This window comes from Scomber scombrus, chromosome 4 (assembly GCF_963691925.1).
Source record: "Scomber scombrus chromosome 4, fScoSco1.1, whole genome shotgun sequence".
Classification (NCBI taxonomy): domain Eukaryota; kingdom Metazoa; phylum Chordata; class Actinopteri; order Scombriformes; family Scombridae; genus Scomber; species Scomber scombrus.
Genome location: NC_084973.1, coordinates 28559127 through 28581498, shown reverse-complemented (window position 1 = coordinate 28581498; position 22372 = coordinate 28559127). Strand labels below are relative to the sequence as shown.

The 22372-nt window shown below is 38.1% G+C and overlaps 1 protein-coding gene across 1 annotated transcript; it reads left to right on the top strand.

Annotated features, from left to right (window-relative positions):
• Nucleotides 1-2367: 2367 nt before the first annotated feature.
• npffr2a (neuropeptide FF receptor 2a) lies at nucleotides 2368-18334 on the top strand. The gene is made up of 3 exons (XM_062417691.1): nucleotides 2368-2695; nucleotides 12090-12189; nucleotides 17482-18334. The coding sequence occupies exons 1-3, from the start codon at nucleotides 2368-2370 to the stop codon at nucleotides 18332-18334; spliced, it is 1281 nt and encodes a 426-aa protein (XP_062273675.1).
• Nucleotides 18335-22372: the final 4038 nt, after the last annotated feature.

The window sequence follows — 22372 nt, the reverse complement described above, 5'->3', positions numbered from 1 at the left end:
TATAGACATAATTAGGTGTATTTTCACCTCAGTCCTACTCCAGTTGTTACACATATTCTCAGATATGCAGCATCACGCATAGTCCAGGACAGGACACATCTATGTTTCTATAAATACATCATTAAAACTGCAGAGTTGGGTGCACATTAAAGGGCTTTCAAAGTCCATACTTTCCTCTGTTCTTTCAGTTAGGTACCCATGTCCTCTATTTGCCAATTCCTGTTTTATTCACATTAATTTTTTTAGCCAATAGTGAAATCTTACTGTTATCACTGTGACAGTGACAAGGGGCCAGACTCTCAGCCAGACTCTTGCTTGGAGGCTTTCCTATTGGCATCAGTCATGAAAGAGGGATTATGAGCTTGACAGCAGTAACGAAGTAAATATTTAAGATGCAAAAGAAGCCCAGTATCACAATTAATAAGATTTCCTCTATAGGAATTTTGCAATTTTCTTCAATAATTGCCCTATAAGTATTATCCAATGATGATTATATAATCAGATCTAATGAGCAGAATTCATCATCACAACAGCTAAGTTAATCTGAAACAAATACTTTGACAGCTGTTTATTTGCTGTTGGCTTGGAGAAAAGATCCACTTAAAACACTTGTGCACGTCAGAAACAGCTGTTAGTCACAGAGATGTTCTTTGCAATGTTGTTGTCCACTTGTACGCATGTTATTTTCTCATTTCTCTGGACATGACAGTTCCCTTTGGAGCTTCAATGGAGCCAGACAGCAGACAAGCACATTAGACAATAAAACAAGTAGGAAACGACCATGTAAATAGCCTTTTTTGATTACTGAATAGGACTAACTGTTGACAGTTTCAATTGTAGTCACATTACTGAAATGAATTTTTGACACACTGTAGCTAAGCTTTAATTAATCTTTAATGAGGGTTATGTAAGATTTTTTGACATGTGGCAATTTGCCAGCGCATATTAAACTTTCCAGTGATAAAGGGAAAACCAATTAGAATGAACTTTAACAAAAGAACCAACTTTGTGGCGGAATGAATGAGGAAGGTTTGTCTTCTGGCATTTAATGGGTTTGGCTCCATAGCATGGACACAGGAAAGTGAAATAGTGTCTGAAGATAGTATTTCATGAAGAGAATCAATAGTCTAAGGACATAGGACAGCAAGAGATTGATATGATGCAATTAAAGTAAATCCTCTACAGGCCTACAGGCAGCCTCAGTTGACCATCTCAGCCTCTACTTGTTTGAGGAACTGTGGTCAACTTGAGCTTTGCACTCTGTCCGCTTCCAGTTTTGTCTCAAGGAAAAACTACCTCAGCTCTGCTAATTGTTACAGCCCTCTCTTCACCTTCACAGATGAAGCAAGGAAAACTCTGTTTCTGAGGGCTGCTGAAAGTAACTTTGGGAAATTTTAGATAATCGCTAAACTCTTCATCATGATATACAGTAACCTGAAATGCACCGAACATCACAGATTGATGCTTCATGTCAGTCTTCGTTCGTCTTTTCGGAACCACATTACAATACAAAGATTGAACCATTTTCATTCATCTCTTTGCTGAATTGAATTCACTATAATGTCACTTTTATAGATTGTTAACTTTATGGCCTTGGTTCTATTACTTCTCCCTCTGAAGTGATCCAGCTACTATAGTCTGACAGACTGATTTGCTTGAAAAGCTTCGTGAGGTCCAACGCATGGCTTCCACTTCCTTTACCATAAAGGAGATGTTATATTATCAAAAGATCTTAATGATTGCTGACATGAACATGTAACCTTTGACACCAGCTTTTCAATGCTTTCAAATGTTCACTCTTACAGCGGAGAAATGTGCAAAGAGCTTCAAGGCTTTGACATTTTTCATACTGTATAAGTGCCGGTGAACTCTGATGTCATTATGAATTATGCACCCGCTAGATATAAATGGAGACGACGGGGCTACGTCATACAGCGAGTAAAAATTACTTCCAATAACTACGCTTTAAGCTGCCATTAACTCCTCTTTTTTATGTTCCAAAATAATTACGTGATTGATTAAACAAGGCTACGTACAGAATATGTACGTTTTTGGTTGAAACAAGATATTACCCTAACCCCAACCTCTTTATGCATAACATGAACACATACATTTAGAATTAATCCTGCCAGCAGAGTTTACCAATTTTGTCTTTATGAAATCATTATTTTTTAGTATTGATCCAGAAAAATGCTTTTTTTTGCTTTTAGAAGTTTTATTTTTTTGCTTCGAAAATCTTTTTTTTTTCCTTCCTTTTTTAAACATAAATCGTAAAAGTAATGAGATTAAATTTAAAGCCTTAAATTTTTACACTGGACAGAACACTGATTCAACATTAAGTCTCATCTTTCTTTTTTCAGGTTTAAAATGAATGAAGGACCTGATAACAACTTTACTCAACTGTATGACAACTGGACATTTAACAACTCCTCCGTGGAGTCCGTCATACCCAGGAACAACATCACCTATGTTGGATTTTACCTGCATCAGCCGTCCACAGCAGCCATCTTCATCGTGTCGTACCTGCTGATCTTCTTGGTGTGCATGGTGGGGAATGGAGTGGTGTGTTTCATCGTGCTGCGGAGCAAAAACATGCGGACTGTCACCAATTTGTTCATCCTAAACCTTGCTGTGAGTGACCTCCTGGTTGGGATTTTCTGCATGCCTACAACACTTCTGGACAACATAATTACAGGTAAGCAGAACAGTAACTAGACGTGTTTATTGTGTTGATTGTAATTGTGGCTTGTGTCAAAGCAAGGGAAATGCTGGCTGCATGGTTGAAGAGATGATCAGTCCAAGACTTTGGCTCAATGGGAAATGTCTTAAAAAACAGCAAAAGGATAACCATGAAATTTAGTTGTATCCAGAGGGTGAATCCTAATTAAATTGGATGAATCTCTGACATTTGATCTATCCAGATCAGTGTCCATATGTTTAACATTTCAGCCAAATACATGATACCAGGAAAAGCTGACAGTATCTCAACAACTATTGGGTGGATTGCCATGAAATTTTGCTCAGACATTCATGATACCCAGAGGAACTAACCCTATTGATTTTGTTGATGTGGTGACTTATGATCATGTGCCACCATAGGGTCAAAATTAAATACTTTAGTTCATAAAAGAATCCCCCTAAAACTAAACTATTTTTACATTCGTGTAAGTTGGATCTTAACTCCAATATGTATGTTTATAGCATGCAAATGTTCTACGTTATCTTGTGTTGCAATTTTGCCTTTATTTGTCAGTTTGAAAGTACATAGAGAAAGGAAACAGTGGTAGAGAGGAGGGGTGTGACAACCAAGGTCTACAGCCAGAATTGAACCATTCACATTGTGGTTACGTGGTATGCATCAATATAAGTAAACTACTGGAGAGCTACAGCACTCAAATTGGCAAACCTGAACCAAAACTCCCCCCTGGGTTCTCTGGAAGAGCATATCATGGACAAAATCTCTCAAATGTAGCAATCTGAGTCAAGTATTGCTGTATATCATATCCTCAACACTGACCTATAAATATTTTAACAATCACACCTCAAACAAAGCCAAGTCTAGACAACAGAGTCTGACAAACTATAACTAAAGCTGATGAATGTAAAAGGCAAGCATGATGAAATTCTGCTTAGACTAATGAAAATGTTTAACAATGCAGAGCAAAGTCTGATAAGCTGAATCTGAAAAGTTCAAAAATAACCTCTGCACTGAATATATAAACCTATTATATTCTCCTCTGGTTGATTAAGATCCATAGATTAAGTCTCCCCATTTTTCCACCATCCATTAATTATGTTTTGTGGTGTATAATGAAGCATTACAGCCTCAGAGGGCTACTAGCTTTGATTAATCTAATGCTGCATCTGTTGAATCACTGATACAATTTAATTTACTACACGGCTGCATTTGTTTTTTCAGTTTGGACTTGTATTAATATCATGGACAACTGAAGGTGTACTAGGCTGTCACATGCAATATAAATAGTGTGAATATCGTGAAATGACGTACTGTCTCCTTAAAAGCCCGTGGAGATCAAAATAAAAGGGGGCTTAGAGGAGTTGAAATTGTGATTTGTCATGGAGGCAGCAGTTTCCCCCTGCATGCATGAACAAGATCGGGGCTTTCGACGCATAGCGCTTATTTGACTTGACAGCTGGCTCTCGATAACACAAATTGCACATGAGTGATTCTTAAGGCAAGTGATAGTGGCTGAGAGTTCATGTCCTTCATATAGCCTGACAAGTCTACAGTAGCTGTGGTGCTTTCTTGACAGGATAACTTTTCAGTTTAATAAAAAAACAAAGACAGAAAATCACAATTCAGGATAGTCTAAAGTAGTGTCTCAAATGACTAAAATCATGAAAAAAACAAATAAATTGATTCACATGCCTTCTCTGGCTTTTTGAGATGAGTTTAAATAACCTATCAGCATGTCCCTTTTATTATCCATGACAAATGTCAGCTGAATGACAAAAGAATTTGCTGTGACTGAAGGGGAATAAAGATAATTTAGTTATCCTCAGTCACTGCAGGGCTAAATATAGATATAGTATAATGATTAAATAGAATTATCCATCTATTGTCTTTCCCAAGAGCAGATATTAAGCTTCCAGTGACAGCCTAATCAGTCATTGCTGTCTGAATTAGGAACTCGCTGATCCCTGACAGATTTTGGAGAAATCCAACTGGCAAAGTAAGAGATGCATGGCCATAACTTTTACTTTCTAAACAACAAAGTTAGCCTTTTACAGGAAAATGATAAATGAATTTGGCATTTTTTCAGTAACTTTTTCCAATTTTTTTAATGTAGCAGCCTGAATACAAAATGAATCACATTATAAATACTGACACTGTATTCAATCACTAATGAATTATACTAAGATTCACTAGATGATTAATACCATGGCTGCATCTACCATACAGGTAATCTGGGCTCTTGAGCAGAGACAGGCCCTCAATGATGGGAGAGAAAAAAAAAAAAGTGCTCTTTTTCTTTTGGTTTGGCTCCACAGAAATAAGACATGAGGCTTAACTCATTCTCTTGGAGTTATCCAATCCCAAGAAAATAAAATTTGTTTCCAAAACAGATAACTGTTAAGATTGACCGATCTGTCAATTTTAAGGCTGGACAAATGATTGGTTAGCAGGTCGTATCAACAAATGTGTGCAAAAAAATTACCAGTTAGCGAAAATTGGGCAGCACCAGCAGTAACCAAAAGCTGCCAAAAGAAAGACAAGGAAGAGAAAGAAGTAGCCGCAATAAAAAACGTCCTACAAATAAGTAGCTGTTTCAAAAATGGTAAAAATGAAGAAGAGGAGGTTGGAACATAAATTAATTATGGAGGGCATGAGGTTCAATGCCCAGGGGCACCCGGAGGTAGTAAACCAGCCTTGATTAATACACTAGATGTTAAGTATTTTGAGCCTGGAGCTATTCACCTCTCTGCCTTAGCAATCTAATGACCTGAAAGTCTAATTTTTTTAATGGCGTTAATATGTTTTTCTTTTTTTTTTAAATGACTCTCAGTTGTGGCGAATTCAGCTGATGGTCATGACTGAAATCAAAATGCAACATTCTGTCAGTTTCAAGTCCCACGGGTGCCAGAACTCAACAGTGCAGAAACTGTCAAAAGAAATCAGAAAGGCATTGATCTGGAGGAGGAGTGAAACATTTTCAGAGGTGTTGGGATTTCATAACAGCACAGCAGGCTTCATCAAGAAGGATATTTTAAATCTTCTATTATAGTTTATCTGTAATAAGATTTAAAAGACTGCCAAGCCTATATTTGAGTTGTAGCTACATCTTTTTAAAACTGGATATACTCAACAAAAGAGGAAATGTTAAGAATTTAAATGTTTAGCTTCTCCAATAACAACCATAATAGTATCAAAAAAAAAAGGAAATTCATTGCATGTGAACTGAATGAAGCAAACAAGCCCTGTTCAGAAAAAGCTAAGCACTTGTGCTATAGCAATGAAGATGCTTTTAGTTGCTTATCTAAGAGGGACACACTTACAATTTTGATGAAGCCTAGCTCGTGTTCCTGTCAAGTTTGATACATTTATGGTATGTTGCTTTAGACACACATTCATTCTGTCTCTGCAGAATGAATGTGATGTAATATAATGTAATTTAATACAAAGTAAGGCAAGAACAGCACTCAGCAGAACAGATCAAACGAAGAAATGTTTCAAGTCCTCCTCCACTCAAAAACACATTTTGTTATTATGAACTTGAATTTTAAGCTTCACTGTGCAGAATGATGCATGTGCTGTTTGATACAAGGCAGCTATTTTCACCTTCATCTGCTGAAAGTGGAAAGTTTCTCAGTGCTCAACTTAGATTTGAGTTTAAGACATGTATATATGAGCATGATTTGTGCACCACAACTAGCTTGGAGCCAATCATGGTCCAGTATGCAACCTAGAAACTGGAAAGCCCCCGTGCACAGTTTTGGGGTCCTGGTATTGTGCATGCTGTCATTGTTTGCTGGCACACCTGAATACACCAGAGCCATTGTTAATGTAATTAGTAACATGTGCTTTTCCTACTGTAACAAGTCAAAAATGTTGGAGCTGTGTAAAAGGCTATAATTGAGATTTTTGCAGTCTGGACCAAAATGCTGAACTGACCAATAGACAGATATTATCATCCCTAGAGCCATAATACAAAAAAAACCTCAAGGGGTGTTTTTGTCATTTTGTCTACCCTCGTATGTTATGTGACTTATCTCAGTGGGATGCAGGCAGGCACATGCATAGCTCAATCTCAACAGGGGGCTTGAGCACCTGCTGTTCAGCCTGTTAGAGAGGATGTGCCCTTTTGCCCTCAGTACCTCATTTTGTTTCTGAGTGTAGCTGACAGAATTTATATTAATGTTAATAGTTAACCGTGAGGTGTAGTTGATGGAACTCAGTATTGGGGGAGGCCTATTATTGTCATTGCAAAGCGGGCATGGATACATTCACGCAAGTTGTTTAAGTTATTTATAAAGTTGTGAAAAAGGTTTGCATCTTTATCCCCAAAAAGCTACAAGACAATGACGATATGATACACTTACGAAATAAAACTGAATTAAGGTTGCTTGAATTGAGGATGTCTGAGTTTGTAGTGTCAAACCAATCTGCATTAACTATCGTCAGCAGTGATGTGTAAATTATACTGAACCAATTTGTTGGCAGATTGTAATAGTATTTCAGCCATACAATATCAGCATATTTGTATTGCCCGTTGTTACTGGAGCAATTATGCCTCCTGTGGAGAGGTGCTAAGAGACGAATATGGAGGCGAGAGAGGTTAGCCAAGCACCCAGAGGAAGTGCATCTTTGTCAGCAGTATTAAGCTGAGCTTCTGCAAATGAGGATGTATTTTGATGGGTTAATTATGAGGAGAGTTCACTGAAATACTTTCCATTTCTTTGCATGCATCATTAATTAACCATCATGGAGCAGTTTTTGAACCAACTTCAGTCATGGGTTTGTTTCCATGCCCCTTTAACAGTGGCACATTATTTGCAAAAGTCTCCCTTTATGAATTTGGGCCCCCTGCTCCGCTAACATCCTCTGCATGTTCTTGTATACAGGCTTGGGAAAGAGGCAGAGGTTACAGGAGGGGGGAGGGAGAGCAACAGCGGTCATTACAGTCGACTGGCGTCCAACAAATATGGAAATACTGCGATTTGTCCTATAGCTGATCATCCGACCATACTGAGTAGGAGGACCATCCTGAGGGAGAAGACCACGAAGCAAAGGATCATAGAAAGAAAAAAAAAGATCATGCTGCAAACACAGCAGTCAGAGCAGTGCTTCTCAAATCTGAGAAGAGAACAGACAAAAGAGATGGCTGAAAAAAAGGGTGAAGTCAAGCCAGGCTGCAGCTTGCAAAACAGCACTTGAGAGAATCAGAGCAGGGGGTCAAAAGACTTGCTGGTGAAACCGAGATAAAAACTGAAATCACTCAGCTGTAACATGAAAGCACTGTCGATCAGAAACTGGACAGAGCTTGTCATCAGTCTACCAGAAGCCCTACTGGGAAGCAATGTGGTGATAGCCTGATAGCCTCATGCCATTGACGTTTGACTGGGCAATGAATCAATGTCCAACTGGACAGTGATGCTGAGCATATAGGGGAGAATGGGGTTGGTTGTCACATTCATTAGATCTCGGTCCCTAGAGGGTTAAAAGGTGTTGGTACTGAAAGTTTCAGAATTTAGGTGAGATGTTACTTCCAAGGTAATTTCTGGAGTAAACCACTTGACATTAAGGTGAGAGGACGGTTTGTTTTTCTATGTGAAAATGTAAATATCCAACTGTTCATTGTTTCTCTTCTAGGCCTTCACACTGAGTTTATAATGAAACAATCATTACCATTAGAAAGTATGAAGAGAGCGCGATAGGTTTTTTTCTTAGCAAAAAATCCCAGTTGGGGATGCTTGTCACATTCTCTTCAGGGTTGGTTGTCACATGTTGGCATTATATACATATATGGTGTGATATATCTAGTCCTTTCGTTCTCTTAAGAGAGCAAAATGAGCAGGAATTCTGACAGGAAGACAAACAAGGGTCAGACTCCTCCAGATGTGATGCTCAGAGCAGTCAGAGGGGTTAAAATACACAATATTGTCAAAGATATGGATAAAAAATGCACTTATAGGAATGAGTTTTCCTGTTTATGTTCTGTTGGTGCAGGACAGGAGATGTGTTAGGTTGTTGTATTTCAATGAAACTAAACATTTTAAATACATTTGTATTTTTCTCCATTAAAATAACACAGGGAAACCAACCCCATAGTGTGTGAAAACCAACCCCACGATGGGGATGGTTGTCACAAGTGCACAAGACATATTTGATGGCCCATATCTTTTGAACCAGCTGAAGGAGAGTAAGACCACTCTGTTCCTACCTAACACTTTAGGCTTCCAAAAGGGAATATATTCAGTGTACGGTTTATGAAGAATTCAAAGTGTGACTACCAACCCTGTTCTCCCCTACTGGTGAATACTGGACACCAGTCACTGCTGAAGTCTTGATAAGTTTTTATACTGTGACTTCACAAAATTTATTTCAATGAAGATGTAGAAACTGTTAGGAAAACTTTGTGAGTTGTATCTCTTTCTGTGTCTGTAGCTTGTTCAAATTAATGAAAACTCGAGATCAGTTACGCTGACCATTATGAGCAGCTTTCAATCATTTTGTGAGCCTCTTGTTTGGTACTCTGCTTGTTGTCCAGTCTTAACACAACACTCAATCTGCCATGGTCTCCTGAAGAAAGCTTTCATCTAATGCACCATTAAGATGTTTACAGCACATAATGCTTTAAGTGAGAATAATGGAGCTTTTGCCATTTGCATCAATACTCACCGGACCCTTGAAAAGCAGCATCATAAAGAGAAGATGAAAGCAACAGTGATTAAATTCATGATTAAAAGTGTTCTTCATATCTATTATACATCTATCAAATAGCTCATTAACACACTATTGTTGGTAATGACACTGCAGACTCAACCAAGGATTAGTAAAGTATCTACAAGTCTAAAGTACTTACAATTTAAGCACATTGTGTCATCAAAAAGTGTCTAATCATGTGGTGGATGAAAAATATATTAATAATTCAATTAGAAAGTATTAAAAATGTCATCACACACTGAATGAAATGAATACATTAATGAAATTGTAATGATTATGCAACACAAAACTGCACTATTTGCAAAGAAAGTGCTTCAATACACAGTACAGTCAGACATAAGCACAAAGAAGTGAAATAGACATGTAAGCTCTGTGGCCTGAAGTAATCCATCACCTTTTTAAAGTGTGTCACAAAAAATTACAGTCACAAAATAACGCCGGTAAAAACAGGCTTAGAGTGAAGGGATGAACTGTGATTTGCCCAAGGTAAGGGTGAATCCACTAACAGATGTAGGGATAAGTATTGTTAGGATTTTATCTCAATCTTATCCAATCTCAAATCGTTCCTGGTCATACTCTTACTGTACTTGTTCTTTTTCATTATGAAATAATAATAAATAAATAAAAACAATTATTACTTTAAAAAAGAATAAAATCAGGACAGGGATAGAATTTATATAATCTAAATATTGTTTGTAGAGCAGCAATAATGAAGTTTACAACAGCAAATTCACTAAATACACTCAATAATATCTCACTAGAAACTAATCTAAAATTTCAATACAATGAATTATATTCCTGACATCAAATTACTGAGTGGAGTTTAGAAATAATGAACTGTACCCTCTCATCATAGTGTTTTTCTATTCATTCAGTTTAAGTGCTGTAAAAAAAAAAACATGCTTCGGCATTGTGCCTGAGTTTTAAAATGGTAGTGAAACTCTGATTTTTATAAACTGCGCCCACAGTTTTGCACCTTTTGTGATATTTTGAGTTTTACAGTTCTGTGATGCCATCTGTGTTTCTCGCAGCATGAAAATCATAAAGTCCTATATGAGGTTTCCTATGTTGTGCAGTCAAAGCAGCACTTTACGTTGTGTTGGTTGCAGGGATACTTGAGTTTTGAGAGTTCAGCTTGATGCCAACACATTATGATATCATGTATAGACTTTATTAAAAAGAATTGCACCTATTGTTCAATTGACAGCAACTATTTTCATAATTGATTTATCATTTCAAAAATTGTCAGCACTCACTAGTTTCTGCTTCTCCGTTGTGACAATTTTCTGCTTTTCTGTTTTACATCTTTGGGTTTTGGATACTGTTGGTCTGACAAAATCATCATTTGAATTTCATCTTGAGATTTGAGAAATTTTTATGGCTCTCCACACTTTTCTTTTTTTTTACATTTTCAGTCAGTTAATCGAGCATATAATTGGAAGATAAACTGATTATGGGCTACAGGAGCAATATGATTGAATGTGTGTTGAATGGTCCGTGATGAACAGGATAAACGTCTATTGAATGACAATGGCGTCAGCTGATGAAAAATGATTCTGCTGTTGATCATATGATACGGCACAACACGCTGACAGCCAATGTTTCATGATATTTTGGATGAAATTTACGGGGGGAAAAAATTAATTTGAATCAATTACAACTGACACGTTATGCTTAAATCAAATACAACCCACTTAGTTTGATGATGAAAGAAATTCCTGTCATGATCCGTTCATTAGAGCTCGCGAATAACATTAATTATCTAGCTTACTGATAGAGGAACGGGGCAGCAGGGCATGCAATGGAAAAAGATGGAAAACCCATTTTAGGATCTGTTGTAGCTGTATTCTGTGAATTTTTAATTTCAAATAAAATGTGACAGCCCTAATTTGTAGTTTAATGTTTTTCTTCTGTTGAGGCCAAATTTTTTAATGAAAATTCAGAAACGTATGTGCAAGTGTCATCGGCTAAACTGATCAAACCTTTGCAGCGACATAAACCATACAGCTTCTGTCTTATTCATTGTTCAATCTAGTTTAATAATCTCAGTGAAATCAAACCAGCAGAAAACATGTCTTTTCTTTAGGCTCATCATGTTGGCAAATAAAAATGATCCATTGAATCTTTCCGAAACTTCTTGACGAACAAAAAGAACAGAAAATAAAACATCTTGCATCCCAATCTTCACTCATCATGTCTTTGCATCTTTCCTCTAAAATTCCCTGAGTTTCATTCTCCTTTATATTTCTGCAACATGCTCTTAATTGTTGGATTCAGGTTCAACATCTCACACACAACAAATGATCACTGCTACAAACTGGAGGAGCTTTATATCCCCCATTCAACCTTTATACAAGTATGACAACTAAGCACAACTACAGGTTACAAAAGCCAGAGCTATTTTGAGTCAGCCACAATATGACACCTACACTGTCAGCACCTCTGCTACTAGTCACCCATAGCCCTGATTAAACACCTCTCAATCAAGTGGTTGCTTCCTCTCTCAAGACACTCTTATGTGACATTATGGCAAATTCATTCAACTCCTCCAAGAGCTATGATGCACGTGTGGGCGTAAATGTGTGTGGAGTAGACATAATTCATTAAATCCAACTGATATGGTAATATCACGCTGTCCTGTCTGTAACATTGAATCAGCTGAATGCATCTTTTCTGTCTACAGGATGGCCTTTTGGAAGCCTAGTCTGCAAAATGAGCGGAATGGTTCAAGGGATCTCCGTGTCAGCATCTGTCTTCACTCTGGTGGCTATTGCTGTTGACAGGTACAGTAGTTGTATGTTACTACTACTGCAACATGAAATATAACATTGCATTTCACCTTTTACATTTTAAATCAATGGCTCTAGGTGGGGAAGACAACAAATCTAGATCCATTCATGGTGTTGAACCCCAATTGCTTCCAAACACTGAAGCTCAAGATCAGCGTTTTGCATATAAATGAACGTGTTCATTCAAGTTCTTGCAAAATTAGCTCACACAGTGCTGATTAAGTCTACTGCCAACAGGTATATCTGCCTCCATTTTGCAGTATACCATTTGGTTTCTGTGATGACTCTTTGCTCTGGTGCACCAGTAATGATATCTTGTACATCAAGCAGCAATGACTGGTTTGCTGGAGCTGAAGGGCCCCTCATAAAGCATGTGAGAGATTCCAGCTAACGTCCAGTTTAGCCGTCCGCTAACTTGACGGATAAAATAATTTAAATGTGTAGCTCTTAGCGTTGCTCAACTCACTGTTTTGTTTATTTTATTTTCCAGTTAAACAGGTCATGGAATATTTATAGGTGAAAAACTAATTTCTGATCTGTCCCAAAATCAAGTAACTTGTTCTTTTTCCTTTAATCTTATTTTCCATCTCTTATTAAGAAAGGCACATGAGCAGGATTGTACAGCTTTACCATGTTTATCTTTCAGTACTTGTCTTCTTTTTTCAACGATCATGCCCAATTACCTCATTGCTGTTCATCAAGATAACAGCAGTCAGATGTTAATCCCACTTAATCACTTGATAACCCTTTGCAGGAAGCTGTAAAATCTCACAGTGAGGGGAAATGAACTTTGTGGTTGACATTAAAGCCCAGCAAGCACACATATACACACATCGACACATCCAGTGGAATTAGAGGGTCTTATGGAGGACGACAGGGTGAAAACAGCTGTAATAGCCGTCCAAGCTGTGAAAAAAATAAATAAAAATGACAGAGCTGGTATTTTCTCACCGCCCCGGTCCTCAAACTCTAGATGTGCAGTGAAGTCACTCTGTCACTATTTGAAATCACTGCAGGGTGTCTGCGCCTCTGGAAAGGACAGCCAGAGTTTGCAATGCTTTGACATCTAAAAGTCAAAGTCACCTTAAATATCTATCAGCTGCGTGATTAGAATTTGATTTGAATGGGTCGGGAGCCTAAAGAGCTCTATTGTCTGTCCTTTTGACCGGTGTATTCATGCACAGAGGAGTCAGATCACTTTGCAGGCTTATCAACTGCATCTATCCCAATGTGACTAATACTAAGCAACAACATTATCCCATATTTCAACCAAATACCATGTTGGGATGACCGAAACTTGATAGTCAACAGCGGCCAACAAAGTAATCACCTCTATTTTTAGCCCTACTGTTATCCTCTGTGAATTTTGACCCGAGTTGACAGGCGTTAACTAAAAAATGAAGTATAATGTCATTTAAAATTAGCTCTATTGGCCATAAAAAGACGTGTAAAACTTTAAATGAGGTTGGCTAAAAAGGTGTAACACAGAATTGGGTGATAATTTATACCTTATGCTTTATAAAACACTCAAATCTGACCAGGTCAATTTTGACAAAAGTTGCATGGTCGACAGGAAGACAACAGGAGACTAACACTGACATTAACACCACAGATATTCAGAAATCAATAATCATTTGGGATTTGAAGTCTCTGCATGCCTCTGCTGTAACTCAGTGAGAAATCCAGTCAATCCATCTCCTGCCTAATGCGGGAGATGCCAGTTTTTCCTGAGCCGTAATGATTTCCATTCATCCCCAGCTTTCTAAGTGAGCTGCAAGTGAAAATCTCCAAACACACTCGTCTAGATTTTAATCGACTTTTAACGAGTCTGTGCACATTCACCCACTGCAGCTGCTTTAAAATAAAACCTTTCCGGCTCTGCAAATAATGAGACTGGACCTTTTTGATTAAGTTTTACAATTGCATAGATTTTGAAGCAGGGGCAACGTGTGTATTTGATAGCTTGTGTCCTAGCTTGTAACCTTCCTTCCTTACAGTGGTGGAATATAAGTTGACCAAAAATGTCAACTGAACGTAACTTGAGTTTTTCTGCAACTTTCTGCTGTTTTACTTTACATTTTCATCTACTGTATTCATTTGACTGTGAGTTACTTTGCAGATTAAGAATGTCTTTATAAAACCTGATCATTTCATGAAACATTAATTGCATTACAGACTTATCTTCCAAAAAAAAAAGGTGCAATGGTAACCTAGTAAAACTCAATACTATAACTATTAGTGAGGCCACTTTCAAAAAGTGAAGATGCTTTCAAAAATGATGCTATAAATAGTTTTATTTATCAGTTAACTTCATACAAAGTTCAGTAAACAGAAGTAACCTAAATTAGATCTATATCAATGTTTGGTGTGAGCATGCTTTGCCTTTAAAAGACAGCACCAGTTCTCCTCGCTGCAGTTTTTCAAGGTACTTGGGAGGCAAGTTCTGGGGTGTAATTTCGACTTGGGTGATGAGGGGGCATGTCCCCCATTTTTGTTTGCAACCCCCCTCCTCCCAGACCGACCCAGTTTTATTGCGCTCCCCTCACAATTCTCAAACCAAAGTTACTCCCTTGGGTAAGTTGTTCCTAGCATCAAGGGAGAAGTCTCCAAAGTTCTTTTGTGGATTTAGGCTGTCTCAGTTGCTTCTGTCTCTTCATGTAATCCCAGACTGACATGATGATGTTGAGATCAGGGCTCTGCGGGGGCTGTACCGTCTGTTGCAGGACTCTTTGTTCTATTTGTCACTGAAGATAGTTCTTTAGGATTCTGGCTGTATGTTCGGGGTCCTTGACATGCTGCAGAATAAATTTGGGACTGATCAGACACCTCCCTGATGGTGTTGCTATTGCTGATTGGTATTGATGGTATGGGTAAGAACCAAGAGTGCCTAAAACCTTTGCACAGTACTGTATATCTTCTTGAATAAGTTATAGTTCTTGGACTTATGGCGATAAAGATAAATTATTATTAATTCAGCCAATACATAGATAAATACATACTGTTTGAAAGCGAAGAGCGGTTCAGGGATGCAGGAAGTTCAGTATAATGCAGGAATCTTCCATAATAGCAATGCTGGCCCTCATTTTCAAACTAATTTGTGTGTATGAATGTCTCTTGCAGAATGAACACTAAATACATGAATATGTATTTATGCACAAGGACATTCCCCCAAGATTTTTTTAATAAATTCAGCATGAACACTAGCTTATGTTTGTGAACCACAGCGACAGAGTGGAATTGGATTCATCTAAGCATGCAAGTGTCAACCCCATATTTACCTAAACAGAACAAATACGGCACAATTTAAGTCGTTCAGATTGCTGGTGAGACAGATCCTGAAGAAGAAGGGAGATTTCATAGAAATTCAAACCCTTGTCAATGAAAGCATTTTTGATGGCTTCAGCAGTGGCATTTCTTATAAAAAAAGAAAAAAAAGAACAGAAGATTGGCCAGAGCATCACAAACGCAGACAGACAGAAATATAATATAGCTGCAAGCGGTAATGATCTGTGTCCAAGCAGATTGTGAGCATTTGACTATGATCTCAATAAGCACTTGAGCACATACCCCATGCTTGAATTGCTACATAGTTGGAAAAGTCATATTTTCCAACTGCGGATTTAAACCTTAGACCTTTGTATCTGCTTAGACAAAAACTTACTGACATTACCTCTGAGGACAAGTTGATGCTATGACATCACATATGCAAAACTGAAGCCACCTGCCATGTTTGGGAACTGTAGCTGTTGTGGTTTCTGAGACCCAGATACTTTTAGGGCACAAGAAAAAGGAGAAGAATCCTACCAGATATAACAGGCTTCCCTTATAAAGATGGGTCTAAATTCAGAGGAAGCAGCAGAGTTTATTAGTGAACCTAACAGCAGAGTCTCAGTAACAAGAATGGGCAAGATCTTCTGACACCGTCACTTAGTCCAGCCAACAGCAGTGTATCTGACAATATCAGCCACATCTATCATGGACTGAAGAGAGATACTGATGTCAATTCAGATTTAAATATACAGCAATTTCTACATAAAGTAGAAAACACACCCTGATTTATATTTATTTGATCCACATTTCCAGGCCTATACTTTTACTCTGAGGGTCTGCTGGAATATATTTGCGTGATTTCCATTTCCATTTCATACTGGCTCTTTATGCAGCCCTTCAGTTCAGCTTCAGTCTGAAATGGACCATTTTAACTCCATTTCAGTTCTTTACTCAAAATGCCAAATACACCCGTACATGTTCCTGCTGAAATCTGATCCAAAATATGTGAACAACCCATAGATCAACCGTAGCAACAAAGGCTAAGGAACAGATGGCCCGAGGGAACAATCTGTTTCATGAGAAAGCAGAAGTACTGTAACTTTACGAATGAAGGGTTCAGAGTAGACATTTTTACATACAGCACCATTCAAAATTTTGGACATATTTTCCTGTTACCTTTAAGAAAAGAGCCTGTGTCCGAAGTATTGACTGGTATTCACCTCGGGTTTGGGAACAGAATATAACTGACAGACAATTACAAAAAAGCATGTTATGTCGCCTTCAAGGTTGCCACCATTCTTTTTTCATGCTCAGAAAGCAGAACAGCAAAACACTTTGCAGAAGAACAGCTCTTGAAAATCTCAAGTGCTCTATAAGCTACTCATTGACATTTTGAAAAGAGAAAAACAAACCCAGCATGGTGCATCTTTGTGGCCTTCTAAAGGCCAAAACAACCTCTGTGCACTTTAGCCTGATGGTCATTACAAAGCTTTTGTTAATACAAGATGAAATTATAATAAAGGGCTGTGTTAAATATTAATTGTTTTATTTCCTGTTTTCTTCAGTTATTAGTTTATTCATTCTTTGTGCATTTTATTGTGATATGGACCCCTGCTCATGAGCTGTATCCTTAATAAAGTCTGAATTGCTACAAAAATTGCACCACACAGTGAGGTGAAGGGAATTAAGAATAAACAATAACACCAGTGTCCTCATTCGAACTGAACATTAGTCTACCACACAGAGTGAGAGCAGCAGTCATATTGTTTTTTAGTAGAAGTCAAATCAAGTTTTGTTTGTGTACCGAAAGGCATCCTTTTATTACTATGCACCTCGTCTTTTGGAACAGCCTTCCTAAAAGACCTGAGGGCAGCAGCGGGTGTTAATATTTTTAAATGCCAAATTTAGACCCACATTTGTAATCTGGCTTTTAATTGAACTTTATTCATCTTTTTAATTAAATCTCTATATGCATTTCCCTTATTCATTGTTGTTTTTTTCTAACCCTTTTTGCAGATTCAGATGCATTGTCTACCCATTCAAGCAAAAGCTGACCATATCCACAGCCAGCTTGATAATAGTCATTATCTGGGTTCTGGCCATATCCATCATGTGTCCCTCTGGCGTGATGCTACAAGTGACCAAGGAGCAAACCATTCGGGTGTTGCTGGGGTACGACAACAAAACAAGCCCTTTCTATTGGTGCAGAGAGAACTGGCCGAACCAGGAGATGCGAAAGATTTACACCACTGTCCTGTTTGCGAATATCTACCTTGCTCCTCTGTCCCTCATCGTGATCATGTACGCCCGGATTGGCATTACGCTTTTCAAAACAGCGGTCCCAACGGGGGGAAAGCCGGGCCACGAAAACCGCCACACCGTGTCGAAGAAAAAGCAAAGGGTGATTAAAATGCTTCTTATAGTTGCTTTGCTTTTCATCCTTTCCTGGCTGCCTCTTTGGACCCTCATGATGCTGAGCGACTATGCCAGCCTGACTGAGCAACAGTACAGAATCATCAACATTTACATTTATCCCTTTGCCCACTGGCTAGCCTTCTTCAACAGCAGCGTCAACCCCATCATCTACGGTTTCTTCAATGAGAATTTCCGCAGAGGATTTCAGGCTGTGTTCAAGTTCAGTCTGTGCACGGCAGACGGGCAGCGGAGGAAAACCTACTCTCACAGGCTGCAGGGAAACTCTGTGCTCCCAGCTAATAATGCACAAACCTCCCTGGAGCCTATTTCTCTCAACAGCCTGGAAAAAAACACTTCCAGGCGACTCAACAACGTCACTGAGCAGGACTTGGTCATGGAGGACCTGGAAAAAGGATCTTGCAGCAGTGGGGGTGTGACTGCTGTGTCTATTTGAGGAGACACAGAGACATTCTTCTTCTATAGCGGTGGGAATCATAGATGAACTCATAATACGAAACTATCACAATATTATTCCCACAATAACAGCAGCAAAAGGTGATTCTGTGATACATGATATATCACAAAAGAAATAAAGATATATCATAATATCTGTAACTGAAGAAGACAAAATATATTTTGAAGAGCAGGAAATAGTCAGAAAATGAACAATGTTTATTAACAGTACACAAGAAATGCCACCAAGTATAAATAACTAACTGTAGCTTCAGTTTGTGCCTCACACAGAGCTGCTGGTAGAGTTAACAAGTCTGATATGAAACAACAGAGAGGCGACGTTGTGCTAATAACCCAAAGATTTATTCCTTTTCTCTGGCAGTAAACACAACACATAACCCGCTGATAAATAACTGTGCTATAAATCAGAGCTTTACAAGATATTCGAGGCTGACAAGTGACGACGGTTAAACCTTACCATGATAAACAGCAGGGCTGCGGTGCGGCTACATACTGACACTCCCCCACAGACACACACACACACGAGAACCTCTTGTAAAGCCGCTAGCTGAGATACAACACAGAAACTTTTACAGAAGGGCCTTGAAGGTGCTTCTGCTGACTGTCACTGCGCTGGAGCTTTGACAGTCACCAGAAGCTCCTTCTTGCTGAGCCTTTACCAACGAATCAAGGCTTTCATCTCGTTAGATCCTCATCACAGCAGCACGTCTCACATTTCAGAGAATGAGCCCGATGCCAACTGACTAACAAAGATACTTCAGCACTGAAATCCCAATTTAGAAATTAGACCATCGTACAGCTTTTTGAACATGCAGTATAATTACAGTAGGAAGAACTCATGGCAATGTTGCTCTTTCTGTAGTGAAGCTTGCAAAGTACATGATTGTACTATTTAGTAGCTTTAAAAAAAACAACTTACTATTAAATGACTTAAAACTGAATATTTGGAATGACTTGGTAATTTCATATATCTGTCAAAACCCCATTTAGTTACTCAGTGGGATTTATCACTTCAGGACAGTTGAAACATGTCCTGTAATTTTCTGACAGTATTACAAGAATAGGACAACAATCTATGACCTTAGCTAGTACAATGTGAATCCCTGTCATTTTAACAAAAAAGATTCATTAGTGTTCACTAACAAGCCATGAGGCTTTGTCGGTTTGCCAATGGGCAAGCCTCATTATACTGATTAATGAGTCAATTATACCGTAATAACTGTAATTTTGGAGACAACTGTAGCCTCTCTTGCCAGTCAGACTTTTGCTGATGGTGTTTCTCAAAATTCAGGAAACATGGTGATCCCATACAATATGCAGCTTCCTCTGTTAAAGAAATTAAAGGTTTCTCTTTCAAATTTAGGAGAAATTGAAAAAATTGAAGAAAAAAAAGGAATTACTTCTCACTTCTTCCTCCATCTGTTTTTGAACTTCTGAAGCGTGGAAAGAAAAACACTTATCACACTGAATTAAGTATTGACTTCATTATTTAGTTAAAATATTTTCGTATCTTGACTTACAATCTGTACAGCTGTATTGACGTCATACATACTTGTAACCATTTGGGTGGCCAATTTTTGGTCTTGTGTGGCTTTGGCACAGAAAGAAAACAACCTTATAGTCATTTCCATTGACAAAGCTTTAATTGGCACAGTTGCATTTCCCACCGGGTGGAAAACCAGTTTTAATGAGCACAACACTTCAACTATTTGAATTGCTGAAAAAGAACCAAAACTTGGACAGTAAGGTCTGAAACCAAGCTAAAGCCCTCTATATAAAAATGTGTTGAGGCTGATGGAAGCTGCTAAATTTCTCACCACTTATTTGTTGTTGGTAATTATGCCAATGTCTAAAGGTTAATATGGTGATGATTTGTTGGTGTTAAAATGCGACACTTTAATTACAGAACCTGTTACTTGAAATAGAGTAACAGGGTAATTGAGTGAATAAGAGTTTGTTTTAGTCACTTAAAGTACTAAATGATTTAAGTTCGGAAAAAATGTGTATTAAACATGGAACCAGATAAGATTTACATGCAAATGGAAAGAGATTATTCAGTAGGTGACACTCATTAAAACTGTTTTTATCAGTCTATTTATCAGACTTGGAAAAACCTATTAACCTATTCAACCATCTACTAATTTTTTATAACTGTAAATTTCTATCCAGGCTTTTACTCTAAACTTTTATGTACATGTTTGCAAAGCTGATTTAAAGTTACTACAAGGAACTTTTAAAAGGTTATGAAACAGAAAATGATGCTTACATAAGCAAATGAGACCATCAGCGAGAAGATTAAAAGTCTGCCACCAGGTCGGATTCCCTTCGAAGCCAGACAAAACTTAATAGTGAAGAGCCCGTGTAGAATTATAGCATGAAGGAGAACAAAGACGTGACTATAGGACAAGGGGAGGACGTTTCTCTTCGTTTGATAATGTTAAAAGTAGAGTTATATTTGTTTGAGCGAGCGAGAGAGAGCGAGAGCAAGCTAGAGAGTTAATGAAGGGATCAAGCAGCTGTGAAGTGAAAACAAAAGGAGTGAATCTGCGAAACAAAAAGGTTATTTTCTGGTCGTTTCACAGTAGTTGAATTCTAAAGCACGGATAATAACGCCCACGTCTCCACACATTCCTGCAGGATGATGCCCCCCATTGCTAGATTTACAGCGTTACTTGTTACTTGGGTGTAACAAAAATGTATCTTACACAGCCACAAATGGATATATTACCACATCACTATGCATACTGCAACAGCAGTGTTCACAAAAGAAGACGAGCATCAAAAATAAGTAGCATCTTTCTTTCACTCGCTTCCAAAACAAATGCACGTGCTAGCCAAGATCTTTACGACACAAAGCGGTGGGAAATGCAGTCTTCATTCTGGGGTAGCACTACTGCTTCTGTCCACAGAGGGCGCTAACATGAACACAAAATGAAAGTTCCTTGTTGTGACTTTAATGATACTGGATTAAATATTATTTATTCATGAATATGCCATGAAACTTATGAATGTGCCATGTAAATCTCAGATTAAGCATTTTGCTGTTATTTTTATCTCTATGAACAAAAACAAATAGCCAATATTGGCCCCAAAACATGTATTGTCTGCTGTAAGTATGTGTTAATGAGTCTAAAGCTTAAATTGTAAGTGATTATGTGAACCTATTTGTCTCTGTGAACTGGCTATTTGGGGAAAAAAATGGCAGGCGAGTGAACTAAAAGAAAAACCTTTGGTTAAAAGGTGTCTTACCTTTGGTTCGAAGGGGCCTATTTTGACAGTTTGTATAACAAAGATGTAAAAAAGAAGAAAAAAAAGATTGGTATCTGCCAATTTCTTATACCACACATTCATATGAACCACACATTCATTCATATTTTAACCTGGGGTGAAGGTTACAGAATCCTATCCCTGACATGATGCACTTTGTAGCGGCCAAGTTGGAGGTCCTCATAGCAGTATACCAGAGATCCAGTCCTGTAGGTTTGGATTTTTCCTGATCTCTTCATTGAATTTTAAGGGATGCATTTTATATTTGTCAGAACGATCAGAGCAGCTTGTTTCAACAAAACAGAAGAACAGCTGGGCATTGAATAAGCAGTGATGATCACATTATATAAAGGAGACTAAAAATAATGCCACTCAGACACTTTAAAAGTTCATTTACATAAATTCAAGGAAACAAGACGTGTATGTGTTCAGTATAGACACACAGCTACAAAGATACAAGCAGCAGCAGGATGTTTTTAGTGGAAACTTGCTTCACAAAAGACAGACTAGCCTTTGGGGTGCAAAGATGCAATATTACAACAAGTAACAGAAGCTCAGAAAAGTTTAACATGAGTTTCCTCTACAGTGCCAGATTAAAAATTCAAGACGAGACAAACCGACTGTGGTGTTGGCTGCAAACTAAAGCTGCACTAATGTTAGCTATAGACCTGCCCTGGTGTTGCTCCTCTGTCGCTGTTTGACATGTAGAAAGGCGTTCAATCATGACTAAAGAAATCTGCTAATGAGGGTT